At 39.3% G+C, this 21,114-nt stretch overlaps 1 protein-coding gene across 4 annotated transcripts in view; it reads left to right on the plus strand.

Moving 5' to 3' along the window:
• LOC105499288 (protocadherin 19) overlaps positions 1 to 21,114 on the plus strand; it is a 115,773-nt gene that overhangs the window by 4,614 nt on the left and 90,045 nt on the right. For 2 of the 4 annotated variants that reach the window (XM_011771801.3, XM_071089143.1), the window contains exons 2-3: positions 2,036 to 2,176; positions 2,854 to 3,181. In XM_011771801.3, the coding sequence (XP_011770103.1) occupies positions 2,036 to 2,176; positions 2,854 to 3,181 (469 nt within the window). The remainder of the gene's footprint in view (positions 1 to 2,035; positions 2,177 to 2,853; positions 3,182 to 21,114) is intronic. The other 2 variants (XM_011771803.3, XM_011771804.3) reach the window with 1 other exon arrangement.

Here is a 21,114-nt window from a genome sequence, read left to right on the forward strand (position 1 = left end):
TCTAATGTGAGGCTGTGTTGTGGCATTAAGATCTGGTTGCTACCAGTGGATGTCACTGTGGGCTATTGTGTTACAGTTTCTCTTGAAGTATGTGCAGGATGTGTGTGTGTGTGTGTGTGTGTGTGTGTGTGTGTGTGAGGGGGGAGAGAGGGATAGAAGGGGGAGGAGAAGGGAGAAAAGAAATGTGGAAGCACAGTATTTTTAAAAAAGATTTCCTGATAAGCACATTAGAAGGTCTTACTGAACCCCTTTCTTACATTTGGATAGAGCACATAAGTCTAAGCATTTCTAAAATCCTAGAATCCAATTTAGAATAATACATGACATTTTTTTTTCCAGCAGTGTCTCATCGAAACAGTTGAAAAAAGTTGTTTCTTTAGTTTGCTGAAAATGAATGATGCTGCTATTTACAACCAAGGTGTGTGTGTGCTTTCCACACACCTACACATCAGTGTGTCTTTTTGTGCCATTTGTGTCTGCATGTTAATCAGTCAAAATATGTTCCTCTGGTTCAGTTTGTATTTGACACCGTCTGAAATGCACACTTCTGTGAATCAGAGCCCCCTGAATATGTAACAGCCATGCAATTATTGTTTCCCTTTTACTATTCTCTGCGTTACACAAGTTAGTAGACAAATGCTAACCACACATGAATATCAATCAGGTGCCATAAAAGAGCAGCTGCAATGCCTCATAAATGCTTTAATCCTGTTACTAGTGAAATGGCCATGACTTTTCTTTCCTTCAGCACCAAGTCATTTCAGATGGGAGAAATGGAAATTAATATTGCTCTTACCTTTCAAACCTGTGACTGCTAGTGGCGATTTTTATAGGAGAAAAATGTGGGGTCAATAAAATTTTATTTATATGGAGATAATTATGGAGAGGACTCTTTTAAAGCCATTTTCTCAGCATAGAAGTAAATGCATAAGATGCTTTCCTTGATGAAAAAGAAATTAGCTTGAAATAAAGATATTGAAGGCTTTGCCACCTCTTGGTGATGTATGAGTAGAAGTGAGAGCCCTTTCTGAGAACTTGCCAAGGAGATGATTAAACAGGAGGAGAGCATCCAAATATTGAAAAAAAAGAGTAAATCAAAGTGCTCTCCAACTTCACCCAAATGTGTATTTTGTGAAGCACTCTGTTTCCTGTGATGGTTTGGGATTAATGAAGTACAGTATAATTAAATAATTGGTCAATACAGAAAGGGCTGCACAATGAATGCTTCAGCTGAATAATTTCATGGGGCATTGCCAAACTTACTCATCTTGGGTAAACAAAATGATTAAAATTTCCCATTGATTCTGTAAACAGATGAGAATAGAAAATCAACCTTAGTACTAGGGTTTTGGGGATTTTATCTGCTCCCAAACCCCAGTAGTACCAGTTTGCCATCACTGCAAATCTGCCTGAGCACAGAGCGAAGGGGTGAGGGGAACTCAATTGCTTAGCTCTAGATAGATCCTGGGGACAGAGCAAGATTTTGCCTCTGTAGATGTGCAGTCTCCCTATCTGTTCAGACTTTTTAGAGACCTAAAGTTCAGGAGTGTGTCTTTCCATGTGATTAGGCAGAGGTTTCTTTTGCTAAGCCTCTGCAGAACCTCTTCCTGAAATGCATTCATTTATGAGACTTGCGAGATGATCTGCAATTGCTGCTTGAATTGGGCTCCCTTTTTGTATTCAGACAATTAGCTTTGTCGAGTGAAAATAAGGCACAGTCTTTCCCTTGTAAAGATCAACCCGTATTATTTATTAACCCTATTGTTTTGCTGATTATTGCCCAGAAATCGAATTTCCAAAAAATAAACTGCATCATTATGTGCAAAGTAACAAATGACTTTGAGAATCTGGCTACATTTAAATGTATTTCTTTTGATAAGTCTCTTAATGCTTGGTGTCTTTGGTGCACGTTGCTGGGTCTGTGTCAGTGTTAATTAAATTGAGCTCTTTATGTTCCAGTTGCAGCACAGCTGCTTGTAGGTACACCTGAATGGAGAAGGATGCTGAATGCACTAACCTTTAAATTCCTTTGCAGTAATTGTTTAACCATCACTTGTCTCCTCGGCTGTTTTATAAAAGGACAAAACAGCAAGTGTCTGCATTGCATCTCAGTTTCTCCCATTAGCGAGGAGCAAGACAAAAAGACAGAGGAGAAAGTGAGCCTAAGGGGAAAGAGGTAAAAAGGCATTTCCCCTCATTTAAATGGGTTTGGCTATTAGATTTTTCTAGGAGAGGAGGGGGTCGGGGGGAGAGTAAAAGGGAACTGGGCTAGGGCAGGGAGGAGGGTGTGGAGGAGACGTGAAAGAATGGGGTCTGATCTCCTACCCCAGTCCAAAACTGATCAAGTGAGTCATAGAGGAAGCCGACTGAGGGCGTGTGCCACATGGCAAATGCCTGGAGGAACTGGCAAGCGGGGAGGGGGGGAGGCGGGTATTTTTTATCTTCCTCTATCTCCTCTTTGGTGACTTGCTTTGTATTTCACCTAGGAGTTCCTTTTGGTTCCAGGGAAGCTCCAGATTTGAGCATTTTCATGCTTTCTCTCCCATAGGCTCAACTTTCCCTGTCCCCACACCCGTGCTCACAGGCCACTCACAATGAAAAATTCCAAATCCAAAGTATAGAAACTTTTTTAGGGGGGTTGGTGGGAGGTTACTATGTTTAATATGAAAAGTTTATGGCCCTCAGCTTGTTTTCCCATGTAAAAAGCACAGGGAGAAACCCGATGATGTAATGCGCCAGAATAAGGAGCTGGAGCAGAAATGGGGTGCAACCCTCTGGGGTGCTTAATGTTTATTAATCAGTGCATGGTTTGGGAGGGTGTTAGTGATTCATGCTGCCTTTTCTGTCACATAGAATTGCTGAGTACTCCTATGGGCATCAAAAGAAATCAAGCAAGAAGAAAAAAATCAGTAAGAATGACATCCGCCTGGTACCCCGGGATGTGGAGGAGACAGACAAGATGAACGTTGTCAGTTGCTCTTCCCTGACCTCGTCCCTCAACTATTTTGACTACCACCAGCAGACGCTGCCTCTGGGCTGCCGCCGCTCTGAGAGCACTTTCCTGAATGTGGAGAACCAGAATACCCGCAACACCAGTGCTAACCACATCTACCATCACTCTTTCAACAGCCAGGGGCCCCAGCAGCCTGACCTGATTATCAACGGTGTGCCTCTGCCTGAGGTGAGTGCAGCTAAGTGGCTCTGTGAGGTTCTCCCAGACCTCCTTCTTTAGCTGCTTGCTGGATACCATAAGCTGCTGTGCTGGCACATCCTCTGGCAGGGGTGGGGGGAATTTTTCTGCTTATGCCTATTTTCATACTAAGGGTTTGCTACCAGTGCTTCTTGGAGCAAATGGTAACCTAACATACTGGGCCTTTGTGTAGGTGTGGGTGTTGGAATTGGCAACTCAAAGAGTCTGAACCCTTGAAATCACTGTGTGATATCCTGGCATAACTCAAGTTTGCTCCACCTGTTGCAAATATAGCACGCTTGACAGCCAGCAGTACCAGCATGCCAGTAAAGTGGCTTAGAAAGAGTCATCAAGTAGTGTTGAAAATGGATGAAACCCTCTAATGCCCTGGGACCAGTTTTCCAGTGTGAGAGTGATTCAGCCTCCTAAAGCCCCCATTTGCTTTTTCTTTCGTCACATCACTGTTCTCTAGCATTTTGGTGAGATATGGATGGACTGGTTAAAAGGAGGCAAAGCAAAAAATTAAAAAGCCACTTTGCCATTTCTTAGCAGTTCTAGTGGTAACATTTGATGGTTGAGAAGATTGAAACTGTCATTATTGCTAAAAATTTAAGAATTAGTTGACTGGTTGCAGTGGTTCACACCTGTAATCCCAGTACTTTGGGAGGCCGAGGCAGGAGAATCCCTTGAGCCCGGAATTCCAGATCGGCTTGCCAGCCTGGGCAATATAGTGAGACCTCGTCTCTAACAACGAAAAAAAAAAAAAAAGAATAAGAATTATCTATGCATTCAATTTAGCTCTGTTTCTCTTCACTAGGAATGAATGATTTTAAGTAGATTTTTTTTTTTTTTTTTTTTTTTTTTTGAGATAGAGTTTCTCTCGTTGCCCAGGCTAGAGTGCAATGGTGCAATGTTGGCTCACCGCAACCTCTGCCTCCCGGCTTCAAGCAATTCTCTTGCCCCAGCCTCCTGAGTAGCTGGGATTACAGGCATGCGCCATCACGCCTGGCTAATTTTGTATTTTTAGTAGAGACAGGGTTTCTCCGTGTTGGTGAGGCTGGTCTCAAACTCCTGACCACAGGTGATCGGCCTGCCTTGGCCTCCCAAAGTGCTGGGATTACCACCGCGCTGGGCTTAAGTAGAAATATTTTTAAAAATGTGATGTGGTCAGATGTTTGCTGGCTATTGAAATATTTCAGGGCAGTAGAGTGGTATATGGATGATGGCTGGTGGGTAGCTGGGTGGAAGGCTATAAATAACATTTCTTAAGTTGATTTCATTTTTCCATGAATTGCTTAAGTCCCTCTTTGGTTAGAAATTTGATGCCCTGGAAGGCATATGTCCTCTTCCAAGCTACCAGTGAAAAGAATACTGCACACTTGGAGATCTCTTTCACATCTTTCAAAGCACCTTCCCAAACATTGTTTTGTTTGATCCTCACAATCAGGTATCTTGATAGGTTGCCCTTCAGTAGATGATGAAACAGAGGTCCAGAGATGCTAAGAGACTTACTCAGACTCACAAAGCTGGTCATCAAGAGAGGGAGGACCAGACTGAAGGACTCCATACTCCCTGGCAAATGTGATTTCAGTGACACCTTCCTGCCTTAAAAGTAATTCAACCTGACATACCCAGGCTATGATGCATACATAAAATGGCCTCATAGTATTTGTGTCAATTTTGTAGGATAAGGGGTCTTAGGACCACTTACATTGATTGCTTCTTCTAGTTCCTGAACAATAATTCTCATCAGAATTAATGGGGCCGAACACCAGTGCTTTTGATGAGTAACTGATGGTATTCTGCCAGCAACAAAAGCACCAATATTTTCTATTTATAACTCTATAAATAAGGATTTTTTTCGAAAGTCCAATATTGTGCTAGGTAAACTTAGTTATACTTATCAATGTTAGTGAATACTACTAAGGCCTAGACCGTAGACTACTTGGAAGACTACTTGTGGATCACCAATAGCTCAGCAATAGAAAGTGAGAGGTAGTGGTGTGTAGGGGAATCAGATTGATCATGATTTTGAAGCCAGGGATCACTGCTTGCTGTGGAACCTAAGACTCTTTCTTTATCTGCAAAACGGGCATACCTGTCATGCAAAGTTTTTCCAAGATGACTTGTGTAGTGTAGAAGGTCCAACTCATTGATGTCCCCAAAAGAGTAGACCTCTTCATCAGACAGTTGGAGAATCAGTGTTACAATGGCTTGCACTACTGATTGTGTCTCCCTAGGCACTTGTAACCAAAGAGGAATTTAGGCTGCTTCTATACAGGTAAGTCCTACAAAGTGTTATGGCCATACTATTCATATTGATCATTTAAACAGTAGAGGTGAAAGATGCCAAAGTTGTGGGTTCAGTTGTTCACAAGTAACAGCACTGTTACTTGTGGAGATGGACAAAAGAGTTGAATCCGGAGGACTTGGTGATCACTTAAGCAATCATTCCAAGGTACTAGATAAATGTGAGTTCTGGTGTCTATGAAATAGATGGAGAGGACAGAAAACATATGACTACATCTGCTTGGTTTACCTAAGACTTAGTATCATTTCTGGGATTCTTCCATGGGCTGAATGAAACAAAATATTGCTTCAATTATTTAGAAGAGCCATTTAAAATCTCAGTTCTGATCCTGTCTCTGACTCACAAAGCCAGATGCTTTTCCTTGGTTAACAAAATTACACAGTTTTGGTGTGTACAGCTGGTCAGGGCCAAGACAGTGTGTACTAGACATAGTGAGGTTGTGTGTATTTCTAATATTTAGTCCCTCCTGGAGAATTCAACTGGCAAACCCATTCAGAAAGGAGAGAGGCCCACTTACAGCCAAATATATACCAGGCCATTTAACTTGAATCAGTCACAATGCCCTGCATAGGGAAAATGGCACTTCTCATTTTCTTTTATACCAAAGGCCACTGGACTTGGTGGAATACTTAGGTTCAATGAAATCTATAGAAGAGCAGGGATGATTGATTCATTCATTCAACTGATATTTGTTGAGCCTACTCTTTGTAAGGCACTGCTCTAGGCTTTGGCATTAGAGAGATGAAAAAGACAAGAAATGCACATTCTAACGTGAGAGACAATCAAGTAAATAGGTGATTTGCAATATAGAGTAATAAATGCTAATATAAGGTGCAATGGGATATTCTCCATTGCTAGGATAATAACATCTTGATATATTTCTTACATTATCTTTATATTTCCCTAATTAATTAATCCATTCAAGAAAGCAACATTTATTAAGCAATTATAGCACAGAATGATAAGTGCTATGATGTGGCAAATATAAGATTCTATAGAAATTTCTCTATTAAATCATATTATGTTACTTACATTGTTCTTTATATTATTTCATTAAATAATTCTTTCATTTGTTCATTAATTTATCCCATTACCAGTTATTATACATTTAGAATGTGCCAGATAATGTACTATTTCCTGAGGATCAAAAATAATAAAACACTTGTTTCTTGACCCCAGGGAGCTTACAGAAAGACAAGTAAACAGGTAATTTCAATTCAGAATAACATCCTATTCCTGAGCACATGTTACATTCTTACTCTCCAGGTTGGGACAAAAGGGCACTACCTAGTAGGTTCCTCTATTGGATTACCTGTGTCAAACCCATTCCCTTTATGAGCTGTAGATCCAGTTACAGGGCTTACTCTCAAAGGGATTATAGACGAGTCCACTCAGACCTGTTGTATGCTAGCTGTACTCTATCACACTTTGAAATTTGTCACCATGGCATTAGATCAAGTCAGTAAGCATTGTTGGAGTATCTACTATGTGCTCAGCTGTGTGGCAAGGACCATGGAGATTCCAAATAAGTTCAAGACGTAAATTCTGCCCTCAGAGAGTTCACAGTCTAGTTGGGGAGCTAAGATCACCCAGAATGATTTCACTGGCAAGCAATACAAGATAGTTTCTGATCACCTGTCGCTTTGTAGACTCCTAAGAACTCCTTTCTCTTCCTTTCATGGCAGCCTTACATTTTATGTAGGTTTGCCATTGAACCCTCAAAATTTAGTGCTGAATGGAAGATAGCTCTTGTATCAGTGTCCAAACCTAGCCACATCTGAACATTGTTGGCTCTAGAAGCTAACAGAAATACAACTTTGAATGCGGTTAGGTAGACAAGGTAAAGGGAATAGAACATTAGTCAAGAATTGGAACTCAGTTTACAGTATTGCAGAGATAATCTTGTGTAGAATTGTATATCATTATTTACTTGTCCTCTGATGTTGGCTGGGAAATCAGCTGTGTGGATTTTGTGGTTTTGTACACAAATTTGAGGGGCAAAGTGGAGGATGCCTTTGCTGTTTACAGAAGACTTTTGTAGAATTAGTGATGTCAGGTATCTTTTACATATTTTAAACTGAAAGGTGAGGTTTGCATTCCTTGGTATCCTGGTTTATTTTACTCATAGACTTAGTGTATATGTGAATGAATTAGACGGTGTGTGTGTGTGTGTGTGTGTGTGTGTGTGTGTGTATGAGGGAGTAGAAAAGAGTGAAGAGAGAGGAAAGGAGGTTGAAAAAGAAGGAAAATGGAGAAGAAAGATAGTAGGTTTATCAGTTTGCTAAGATCTTTCTAAAAATAGTCCAAGTTTTTTGAGAGGCTCCTTAGTATGGCAAATACTTTTTCTTCCAGTCTTATGGAATGGAGACATGTCTACTGGTGCCTCTGGATGCTGGAAAGTGTTATTCCTTTGTACAGCAGCGTTGCTGCATTACCATTTTTGTCACCTGGGTCCAGTCATTATTGGAGGAAGAAAATGCAACTCATTGCTTGTACTGGAAATGGAGACTTGGGTGAGACTTCTTCCTGCCTCCAGGAGGGGTGAAATGGCCCAAACACCCAGTGTCTTTTGTGCAGTATTTTTAAATTTTAGTTTTCTGATGTTGAATGTTTCTGAGCTGACAGTTCTAACGGAGTGATAGGAGGTAAAAACTTAGAGAATTACAGTCATAGTTACGTAGGGATTTAAATTTTGGTTTCAATCTCAATCATGAATTCTATTTTCTACCTTTCATCAGGAAACTGTAGTTTCTTTGATATGAGGCATCTAAGGGTTGTGTGTGCATGCTCTGCTATAGTCACTCATGCAACAGTCTTCATAAGTAACGATGTAGTAGCCGTGGAAGAGTTTGCAGAACAAGAATGTGTGTGGTAGCCAAATTGAATGCTTCCAATTATCCTACAGAAAGTCTGAATGCCTGGTCATCTTAGTGGAAATAATGAAAATAAAACATTAGTTAGGCTTTTAAAACAAATAGTCCAGTACACTTTAGTTCCTAAAACAGTTTTAAAGTTAGAGATTTGCAGTGACTTAAATGAAATTCTGGGCTAAATTAGACAGCCACAAACCTATCAGGTAGTAGATTCAGAAAGCGCTAAAAAATAATAGGCATGATAAGACTGGTTTGGATAGCATGGAAATGACACAAAGCATCACCTCTAATTAAAACAAACCAACAAACCCTTTAGTGCACATCTTGTTTGTTTCCTTATTACAGCGGGGTCTTATAATCGTTTAAGTCCTATCCCTAAGGGTCAAAATAACCCTGCAGGAGAAAGCAATGAAAAACAACGCAGCCCACATCTTTTCAAGCATTCTCATTTCAGTTTTCTTCAAAAATCAAGGACTCCATTTCTACCAGCAGTCATTCTAGGGCCACCCATTGCCTACATTGTATCTTATTGGCGTGTTTCACCTCTAGCTGAGACAGCCAGTTTCCCAGCGGGGATGGGCTTGCAAGATGTGTTCCAGAATAAACTGTTCCTCTGTTGTCTCCATGCAACTGCCACAGAACTGCAGAACTGAGTTAGTTTACATTAGTATCTGCTAATTTATTATTATCATTCCTTATTGGCAATTAGCTGGTTACCTTAGAGATCACCTCTCTCCCCGTACACCTTCGCTAAAGTTGAGCTCAGCCAGAGCTCTTGCTAATGATCCTGAGATTTTTTCTCCCTAAGGGGCTGGAGGCAGGACATTTTCCAGAGAGGGCCCTAAGGCTTTGGAATTCGCCTTATCAGAGGACCACTTGTTTTGGGTCCAGGTGGCTCCACCTGGTTTTTTCTCTGATTGTCAGTCAGACTTACAAGGTGGGGCGAGCTGCAGACCTCTCTCTCCCTAACCTTGCCCCAGCCTGTGCTGTGGCTTGAGCTTATTGTGCCCAGGGCAGAAGCTAAGGGCTTAGGGGATTGCTTGTTAGGAATTAGGGAACTAAAAAAGGATGAAGTCACCTCCTGGCAAAGCTGGAGTCTTTCAGCTGTGGCAGTGCTGTGGCTTTTAGGCGTCTGCTTCAAGTTTCAGATGTTGACCCCTCTGCATGTGTACCTCAGCTTCCAGGATTTAGGGGAGGCCAAGCTTGGTTGAATCGAGTGTCTCAGATGTGGGTAAATAAAGTTGTTTTTACAAGAGGCCTGTGTGTGAGAGGTGGGAGGCTGGCTCTGGAGCAGCCATTTTCCCCCACGGAGAAGAAGTTTGATTTCTTGATGTGTGACTGGCTGGCCTTTGATGTGAGCCTCATTTACTTCGAACAATTGAGAGGCTTGAAGTGAAAATCCCAGAGGATCAGTTGTTTGCAGAGGGAAATGCTCTTCAAGTTACATTTCCTATTTGGCTGCTGTGTAGTTAGAGTGGTTTTTGTGTGGGCTGCATAGTGGGGTCACTCAGCTTCTGGTCGGTGTACCCAGGCTGCTAGCACCTCCCTGTGCCCCCTAGGGGAATGATGAAGAAAATTCCTGCAGCTGTGGGGACAGCAACTCTGCCAACTCCGGGAGCTTGAGCTCCTATGCGGAAACCTTACTTGTTATCATTAGGCATATTGGTTAGGACCACACAGCTCCACAGCATTTCTAGAAGAGCTGTCAGAATGGACCAGTGTTTCCACTCTACAGTGATGAAAATGGAAAAGGCAAATGACTTACCCAGGCACACAACATTTGCAGCCAAACAAGCCTCCATTTTGCTTCATAGTAGTTCCTCTGGTGCAGCTTCCCAGCGTTTTCTGTCACTTAATGAAAAACCTGACAGGACTCTCCAGGAGGACCTGCGGGTATGCTTTCAATGGTAGCTGTGTTCCTGAAAAGCTGGTCAGCCTAAGAGTGTTTGTTTTGTAAATTAGACCCCATGCTAATCACAGCAGTGGAATTCTGTATTTAAAGAAAGCCTGTGGTGGATCCTTTCATAAGGAAGAGTCCTTATATAATGTGAATAATCAACTCCTAACTGATTTATTTTGTAAGTCTGGATTTTCACATATCTTGTTTGCTTAAAATTAGATTCCTCAAATTGACAAGATTTACAAAACCTTTGAAAGGTGGGCCAATTCATTTTTCCCTTGATTGAAATCTGGCCCTTGAATCCTCACTGGTTAGCCTTCCTGTTTGAATTTTACTTAATTAAACAACTTGCAACTATGTAATATTTAAAATATAGTGTCCAGAAAAGATGGGTACGAGCCATTGAAATTTAACAAGTATTAGCATTTAATATTTGCTCCAGATTCTTAAAAAATGAAATAAAATATGACAGCTGCCACCTTTCCATCCTTTTCTCTCCACTGTTTGTAAACCCTTGACTCAAAGGACAGAAGCCCATCACGAATGTTTTTTGTTGCTGTTGTTGTTTTGTTTTGTTTTTTGTCTTCACCTCTAGAGCTTGTTCCTGAAAAGAGATGGCTTCCTCTTTGCCGTCTCAGATTCCGAAAGCTCCCCAAGTCAGTAAGGATTTCCTGTATTGGGTAGAGCCTGGGAATTACTTTGGAAAATGAAAGAGCTCTCTTAGACTTTCCTTTAAATTCAGTATTTGGGGAGGGAGAAAAATCACTTTTCAGAATGGGGAAAAATGAGAATGAGAGTGAGATAGACAAATTGACAGACACATGTTAGGACCAACTGCCTACAGAATTTTGAGCAGACCCTTTGGGACTGAAGCAGGCAGGAAGCTTGGTGTCAAATCTCTGTTCTCCTTGAGCTCTGTTCATGGGCTAGCACCGCGGCTTCTTTTTGTTGTTGTTATCGAGACGGAGTCTCGCTCTGTCACCCAGGCTGGAGTGCAGTGGTGTGATCTCGGCACACTGCAACCTCCACCTCCTGGGTTCAAGCGATTCTGCTGCCTCAGCCTTCTGAATAGCTGGGATTACAGGCATGCACCACCATGCCCGGCTAATTTTTTTTTTTTTTTTTTGTATTTTTAGTAGAGACAGAGTTTCACCGTGTTGGCCAGGCTGGTCTCGAACTCCTGACCTCAGGTGATCCACCCGCCTCTGCCTCCCAAAGTGCTGGGATTATAGGCTTGAGCCACCATGCCTGGCTGCACTGCGGCTTCTTAATGTCAGATGCTTAAGCACTGCCTTGATGTGCATAGTCTTCTGATGCTCCATTAAGTCTCTGAGTGCCAGGGTGGCCAGTTTTCAGTTTCTCCCACTGGGCCCCATCTGGCCGCTGTTCTGTGGCAAGCTGCTCTCCCTCACTGCCACCAGCACTGGCCTTGGCGGTCTCTGCCTTCTGGATTATTTTCGCTCCCAAATCTGATTTCCAGAGCATGAAGGGCACCTCTTCTCAGATTGTGTAGTTTGCTCTTCTGAGCAAAATGGATTCCCTGTGTAAGCTGACAGGAAGAAAAGTTCAATCCAAAGGCCAGATCCCTCTTCAGGGGAGAGTGTGTGTGTGTGTGTGTGTGTGTGTGTGTGTGTGTATGTATGTGTGGGAGAGGGAGGGGGGAAGGAGAGAGAGAAAGAAGCGGGAGGGAATAAAATGAACATTATCTGCTTCTCTCATTCACTTTTTTGCCTCTGTGATGATGGAGCCTTTACTGGCTGGGCTGACTGTACACATGTCTATGATATTAGGTCCTCAGAGCCCCCTTCCCAACTCTTTGACATTCTGCTGGTTGTCTCCCTGAGGAAATGCTCATAAGCTTAGTCACAGCAGGCTGTGATCCCCCAAATGTGAGACCATGACACCCCAATTTGATATAGCTCAAGGATAGATATCTCAGAGACTCTTTAATTGAGAACTCGGTGAGTAGGAAGCAGCCGAATAATCATTGCTGTGCATACAACTCAGCTTAAGAATACTTTATAGTGCATATTTTCAATTTATTAGAAATTATTTTCTGAGGCTTGCTTTCTCTTTTTGTTTCTTTTGGGCACAATTCTGTATCAAGCTTTCCTCTTCTTTAATTCTCTTGGCTTGAGGGAGTCTGCTTTGGGCTGCCTATGTATACAGGTCGTTTGCTATAAAACCGTATCTTTTCTAAGTGAGAAGAATGGACAGGGAGACCCTGTCAAACTGTGTTCAGAGGGATTGGCTTAACCTTTAAGAGGCTTTTTTATAACTAAAAAGGTCCATAATCTAGCATTCATATTTGAAACTTGACATACTTGAAGGAGGCAGGGCTCTGGAGATACAGGGACGAACAGAGGCATATGGCTACAGGTAATGGTGAATGGCTTGTTGGAAGACTGATTTCCTCCTCTGTGCAGCCAGGCACAGAGGCCACAGTAAGGACACAGACACACTGCACTCATAAGATTGGCATCGACTATGAGCTTGCTGTACTGATCATTTCTTTAATTAGTGCATTTCCATTTTTTCAAGTATAGACTTTTGAGTGATGGAGTATGCTAATGGTAACATTTGTTCCTAAAAGCTTAGGGGAGAGAAGACAATGGTATTAGTACTAAATATTGTTTATTTTCGTAGTGAAATTTTGCCTGATTTTAAAATTGCAAAATAATTTTATGATAGTTATGGCTCTTTGGAAACAAATCGCAAATACTACATATGAAACACCAATTTTCTGTGTGGCTTGTGCACTTACTAATGGCATATGTGTACTTACACTTCTAGGTCATTCTAATTTTGCCTTTACTGGTAATTCTTTAGAAATAGAAAAAGAGGTGTGCTTTGTTGCAGTAAAAATATAATAATTTCCTGAAACGGAAAGAAAGCTAACCTGCCTTTGCAAAAACTCTGCATTGTGTAGTGGCCTGATGGAGCAAAACCTTATAAAACTGGTAAGCTATAAATACCATGGCACTGGGCATTGTTGGAATGACATCCGGGGCTTGGTTTTTGCACATCTGATCACCAGGTACCCTCAAGAGAAGATCATGGAAGGTGGAGACAAATCCGTACCTGTAAAGGTTTGTGGCTGTGCATGGTGTCATATTTGGAAGTATGGGATCAAATAAATATGTGTGATGTTTGCAACACTTTGCTCTCCTCACTCTTTGAGCCTAGCAAACTCTATCAGGACAGTTTTCTCTAGTGTGTGAGTGAGCCCAAGTGACTGTATCATCAAAGATAACCATCTAGAAATCTGCAATTCTGAGGTAGGGGAGGAGGTCACTAGCAAAACAGATGAAACAACCACGTAAAAAAGAAGCTTTAGTTTGTTGAAACCTGTTATTACTAGGGAAATCAGAACCCAAGACATAGAGAATTCTGAAAATTCCAGAGAAATGCCGAACTACACCAAACCTGCAACAATATGTGAAGAGATTGGGTTAGGGGATCTCCAAGTTGTCTTTCAGCTCTAGGTGTAAATGTGTCAATGTTTGCTGCATTGGTTTGAAGGGCTTCATATAGCTGCCTGCATTAAAGTTTGAGTCCATGTGATGACAATGGTTGCTCTGTAGGTGATATTGAAGACAGAGGACTTAGCTATGGCAGGTGACACAATAGGTACAGCACATTAGCTTTCAATGAGGACAGCATATTCTGTGTATAATCTGGGTTGTGAGTGTGCATGCCAAAACTCAGAGCCTCTCTGTTCAAATATGTCTTCCTGTCCAATGCGAGTTCTGCCATAAAGGCAGCAATGGGTATTCTAACCTTGCTTCATTTGGTCTGTACTTGTTTTAGGGATGAATAGGAGATGCACGTGTCTTGCCTGGCAAACGACCTTTCAGGAGAGCACAAATTCACTTAAATATAAATTATGTCGATTATCACTGTACCTAAAAATTTACAGAGCTGGAAGTCACCGAGATCTCCTTTTAAGTTGGGTATTCTTGAAAACTGTTTTGTATATCATGATAAATTATCTAACCTTTTATACAGTTGAAGGCCAACATTATGGAAATAAGCAGCTTTTTATTCCGTTCTAAGGTCAGTCTAACCAAATTATGCAACTTCTAATGCAATTGCTTGAAGCTTCCACTTTGAGAGTTTTTTCATCTTAATACCTTGCAACAGAGATAAATATTTTAGCTGCTATTCATGCTTAACAATATATTTCACTGATTGTCATTCTCTTCGTGGGATTTGTTGGCATGAGAGGCAGCCCACCATGGCTCTGCTCATTTTGCTGTTTGTTATAGATTATAAGAAAAGAGCCAAAATTCAATAAAAAAATGTATTTTTGTTCTTGCTGTTATTTTTAATTTCAGGCCATAGGAGGCTGACTGAGCCCTACAGAATCAATATATACTTGGCACTTGGGGTTTGACTTAAGAGCCAAAAATGAGGTAGATTTTCTTTTAAACTAGATTTGATTCCAGAATTATTAAACCCAATGCATGTTGGAGGCTGATGGACTGCATCCAGCAGGATTTGGGGCACCTTCTGTAACAAAGCAATCTATTTCTTTCAGGGAGTTACTGTTACTTCAAGGGAAGGGGCAGTCGGAGGGGACACCCTTGGAAGCTCTGTTCTACCCTAGGCTCCCTAAACAATAATTTTTAGGAGCTCCTTGATGGTAGGATCAACTCTATGCAATTTCTTTTGGACAGTGTCAGGTGTTTATTAAATGTATTTTGTTACTGATGACTAGCTCTATACTGGTTACAGTGCCCTGCTGTTAGAGAGTATTCATTTATTCTGGGTCAAACCTTGCCCTCTATGATGATTTGCCTCCAGACTTTAGTGAGTGGACTTACTGTTTAGTAGTTAGGCTCTTTAAAAAAAAATTTTTAGCTTGAAAATATCCATCCATTCATCCCTCCACCAAATATTTATAGATCATCCTTCACTGACCAGGCCTGTATTCAGCCCAGAGAGACATAGAGAAAGCGTAAGTGGTACGTCACCTTGTAGTTTATATTGCCACTGAGGAGACAAGATAGAAGTTAACCACGTTTTCTTTAAGTCAATGAGGAAAGCAAGGATCATTTACTAAATGGTGCCATGTAATTGGTTAACAATTGGAAAAAATATGATTTTATTTCCCACTATATGACAAAAATAAATTTCACATTTATTAGTTAATATGAAAACTCAAATAATAAAATTATTAGAAGAAAATATAAATAAATATCCAATTAATTTTGAAACTGAAGAGGACTTCAAGAGCATAAAAACAATGAAAATGAGCACAAAGAAAAATACCAGCAGCTCTCACTATCAGCTGGGAAAATATTTTAAATTTATAGTGCAGAGAACCTATATTTATTAATTTGTTTTTCAGCTTTATTGGGAGTGTAATTGACAAATACAAATTGTGTATATTTAAGGTGTACAACTTGATGTTTTGACTCATGTATACATTGTGAAATGATTGCCACCATCAAGCTAATTAACATAGCCTTTACCTCATATAGTTACCATTTTTTAAAATGGTGAGAACACTTAAGATCTACTCTCTTAGAAAATTTCAGGAATACAATACAGCATTGTTAATTATAGTCACCATGCTGTACATTAGATCTCCAGAACTTATCTTGTATAGAAACTTTGTATCCTTTGGCCAATATCTTCCTGTTTCCCCCACCCACAACCCCTGACAACCACCATTCTGTTCTCCTTCTATGAAGAACCTGTGCTTATTAATTCATTAATTAATGCTTCAGTTATTTATAGAGTGCTTACTACATGTTAGTCACTATTCAAGGTGCTAGGGATACAACCGTGAACAAAAATCTCTGTTTCCATTGAGTTTACATTTTTATGGGCAAATGGTGATACGAAGAAAAATAAGGAAGCATGAAGCGTACATGTTTTGTCGAGAACGAGGATTGCTCTAGGAAGGTCAGGGAAGACATCTTGAATAAGAGGACTTTTAAACAATACCCTTATATATAAAGAGCTCTTAGAAAACAATGAAAAGACAAACACCCCAATATGAAAAATGTAAAATGAACACAAATGGATAATTAATAAAGAGGCCATTCAAACGGCCAATAGATATATAAAAATATTTCAACCATAGTAATCAACTAATAGCAATGAACTGCTATTGATTTTTAATTGCAAAGATGATGCATACTTACTACTAAAAAATCAAGGAACACAGGAATGTGTAAAAAGTTAAAGTCTTCACAACTATTTCCTCACCAATCTGTTACCTCTGGGGAATCACAGACAATGATTTGATATGTAAGGTGTCATTTTGTACTTATCAAATAAGCAAAGATTAAAAAAATAACAGTGATGGCAAGGGTGTGGTTATGATACATTGCAACCTGGAATATAATTTTAAAAATTGATATAATCTTTCCTGGGGGCAATTTGGCAATACACATTAAAAGCCCTAAGATATCTAATATTTCTACTTCTGGAATTTATCCTAAGGAAATAATTTTAGATCAGCATAGAAATTCATGTACAGAGGTGTTAATCTCAGTATAATTTATGAGGATAAGACATCAGAAATATCTTAAATATCATCAATATGTTAATAGCTAAATATATTATGATATATAGATATGCTAGAATACTGTGAAGCCAGTAGAATAATATTTTGAGGAATATTTAATTACACATGAAAATACGGTATAATATATATTAATTGAAAAAATCAGAAAATGAAACAACATACATAGATTCCAGTTTAATATATGCATATATTAGTTATTCAAATTGTTTAAATATATTACAATATATAAATACATATAATATGTAAACAATCCAATTATGTGTATATATATGTGTGTGTGTGTATATATATATATACACACACATACACATGCACATATGCACACACATAAGACTGGAAAGAAAATTAGCAAAGCATTAACAGTTATCTCAGGTTATAGGAAGTCAGGCAATTTTTGCTTTTTAAATAGTATACTTTTTTAGTTTTCCAAATTTTCTACATTGAATACGTATTATTTTTGACATCAGAAAAGCAATTACTTAAATTAACCGTGATACTATGCAGTAGGTATTAAGGGCCAAAAAGGTGGCTTAGACAGTTTTTATCAGTTATTCCGAGGAGGGGCAGACCAAAATGTTCCTTATTTTCATTTTCCAATTAGATCATATGAATTTTTTCTTCTTAATTTTCTTCTCTTGGAGGTCTCTCTCAGAAGGTAACAAGTATGAAGTTTTACATTTAAAAATTACTCTTTTATTTACAGTTTACCTTTTAAATGTGAGAAATAATGTTATGAACAATATTTGTTTCCTTTTTCATTCTTCTTGCCCGTATGTATACTCTTGTAAAAGTAGATTTGTCTCATCAGTGTTAGACATCTAGTTCACATATTTTATTTTTAGAATGAGAGGTTTTAAAATAGTAAAATTTAACTGCAACTTATACAGATATTTAATACTATAAAAATGATATAGGCTTTATCTAAGGGCCACTTTTCACAAAATATATTTTTTTCAGTGCCCTTTTCAGTACCAAATGGCCAATTTGGAGGGAAGTGCTTTTTTAGTATTCTCCAATACTTGATTTCATGTTCTTGCTTCTGGGCTTTGAAGCATCGTGTTTCAACATGATAGCCCCAACCATTTGGAACACAAAGAAGAAGGAGTCAGTGATTTGGTGATCACTGAGATGCTAAAAATTTTAAATTCAACCTTGACTAAATGCACTAGTTTTGTTCTTTTTTCAACAAAGTAGAATGGGTTCAATCCTTTTATGAAAGGCAAATTTTTTGATTGCTTCCTCATCTAGTAGGCTAGTTTTGGACAGCATAAATACAAAAGCCAGCATCCTTTGGAACACTTCTTTAATTGATGGCTGTATAAACTTCTCACATCCTAAGCAGCACGCTTAAGGGCAAAATATTTAATTCAGTGGCCCTGTGTAGATAGACATCAGAACTACTTAGATATTGTAAAGAAAATTCTCATGGAAAAAAAAAACTCACACAGACGCTTCACTCTCCACCCCATAGCTAATGCATGAGAACCGTGTACAACATCACTCTGATTGTAAATGAAATCTTTGCTACAGGAAAATGTCTGTGGCCTAATTCTGTAGTCTGTCCCTTGGATAAATGGAGACTGACTTTCAGCAGGACTATATTTCTTATATGTGCAACCATTTAACTAGATGGGTTTAAATTCAAATTACAAGGTTTTCATGTTATAGCATGGAGCATTTGATAGAAATGAAAGAAAGGTCTAAAAATTGAGGGAACCTCCCACCCCAGCCTCCTTTAGAGTTCAGTTCCTTAAAGTAAAAGTCTTCATTTAAAGAAGTATTGAGAATGTTTGAAACTTGATTATGGAGCAACTTAAGATTCATATTTTCTCTTCAGATGGCTTAAAGATGAGATTGTTTGGATTAGAAAAGAATTTCCATGAAATTAAAATATTTAATTACAGTTAAGCCAGGATTTGGAAAAAGTTAATGTGATAAAGCAGAATGTTCTAGCTGAAAAAAATTTATGTAATATTATGTAAATTCATATCAGCACGAAAGTTAATATAAAACCCCAGAAGGTGATAAGAAGATCAAAAGCAAGGAATTTTGTTTATTGCATTCAAATTCTATTTACACTTGCCAATCAGTGAGGGTTTTGGACTGGCTGTGAAGAGAGCCCTACTAAGCACACGATGCTCTATTTGATATGTGTGAAGGCCTGACTCTGAACTTGCTTATGGGCCCCGGATAGGCCAAAAGGCCTTGAGGTACCCTTAGCTCCCACCCTCCACTTCCTATGGCTGCTGTTTGCTAGGTCCCAAGAACAGAACTGATGGGATGCTGTGACTGAAATGTTCTTGTTTACCAGTGCCGATGAGGGAGATAGAGCCACGTAGGGAGATGTAGATACACAAAAGCTCCCTGAAACCAATGCTAATCTCAATGAGTTGGTATTTTTGAAAACACATATGTTAATGTCATGACTAAATAAATGCCCAATAAATGTTTGTTGAATTAATGAGAAAAACGTCCATGGTTTTAATGTTTTAAAATTTTAGTTGAGATCATTCTGTTTCTCTTTTCTCATCGTTACATTATGTTGTAACATTTTTTCTTTTTTTTGAGACGGAGTCTCACTCTGTCACCCAGGCTGGAGTACAGTGGCTCAATTTCGGCTCACTCTGGGAGGCAAACTCTGCGTCCCAGGTTCAAAGAATCTTCCTGCCTCAGCCTCCCAAGTAGCTGGGATTACAGGTGCCTGCTACCATACCTGGCTAATTTTTGTGTTGTAAGATGGGGTTTCGCCATGTTGGCCAGGTTGATCTCGAACATCTGACCTCAAGCGATCCGCCTGCCTCAGCCTCCCAAAGTGCTGGGATTATAGGCATGAGCCACCATGCCCAGCTAACATTTTTTCTATGTCATTACAGAATATTTATAAGCAATTTTTTAGTGGCCGAATTGTATTCTGTTCTATAGATAGGGTTTAGTTTTACTCAAACCATTGCTAGTATTGAACTTTGAGGTTATTTAAATTTTTGTTTTATATAAATAACACTATGACGGCTATCCTTATATATAAATTTTTTTGTGATCTCTGATTGTTTGCCTGTAATAAGTTCTCTACAAGTGAAATTGTTTTATCTGAGGGTTTATATATTTTTAAAAGTGGTATTTCCCCCAGATAAGTTGTAGCAATGTGTACTCCCACTGACAGTGTATGAAAGCCCATTTCACTGTACTGGCAAGACATTATTATAGTTTTAAACGTCACCACCAATCTGGTGAAGCTGTGGGAAAACAGGCGGTCCCATGCATTATTGGTGGGAGTATAATTTTTTTTTTTTCTTTCGGAGACAGAGTCTCACTCTGTCACCCAGGTCTGAGTACAGTGGTGTCATCTCGGTTCACCGAAACCTCCACCTTCTAGGTTCAAGCGATTCTCCTGCCTCAGCCTCCCAAGTAGCTGGGATTACAGGCGCTCACCACAATGCCCGGCTAATTTTTGTATTTTTTAGCAGAGACAGGGTTTCACCCTGTTGGCCAGGCTGGTCACGAACTCCTGACCTCAGGTGATCTGCCTACTTCCGCCTTCCAAAGAGCTGGGATTACAGGCGTGAGCCACCAGGCCCCGGCCTGGAAGTGTAAATTAGTACCAGTCCCATAAAGGGCAATTTGACATTATCTCTCAAAATTACAAATACATGTACACTTTGACCCAGCAATTCTACTTCTAGGGAATTTATCTTATAGATATGCTTGACCACATGAAAAATGATGTATATATAAGGTTCTTCATTGATGTATTATATGAAATAGCAAAAATGGAAACAACGTGTATGTCTGTCAGTAGAAATTTTTTTTTTAAGGAACGTTTTATATATTAATATGGAAAATCTCTAAATATATTGTTAACTAAATAAAATGAAGATTCAGAAAAAAGTGTAGGGCACACTATTATTTCCGTGAAAAAAGGAGGGAAAAAGAGAATATATATTTTATTGGTTTATATAAATACATGAAATTGTATGGAAGAATAAATACAAAATTAATTAGAATGGAGACCTGTTGGGAGAATGGCAAATGAGAGGACAGGGGACAGGGGTGGGAAGGAGAATTATTAGTTTCATAGATGGAAAATGGGCATCTAATTTTAGTTGAAATTTGTATTTCTTTGATTACTAATATATATGTTAAGGTAAATCCTTTGTTTAATTTATTGGAAATACTTTTCTTCAGTTTGTTGTATGACTTTTAACTTTTTATACTTATTTTTGACTTACAGTGTTTTGGAATCATTATTTGAAAAAAAAAATTTATCAGTGCTTTAATCTGTGATTTCTTCTGTTGCTTTTA

The sequence above is a fragment of the Macaca nemestrina genome, chromosome X (genome assembly GCF_043159975.1).
Source record: "Macaca nemestrina isolate mMacNem1 chromosome X, mMacNem.hap1, whole genome shotgun sequence".
Taxonomy (NCBI): domain Eukaryota; kingdom Metazoa; phylum Chordata; class Mammalia; order Primates; family Cercopithecidae; genus Macaca; species Macaca nemestrina.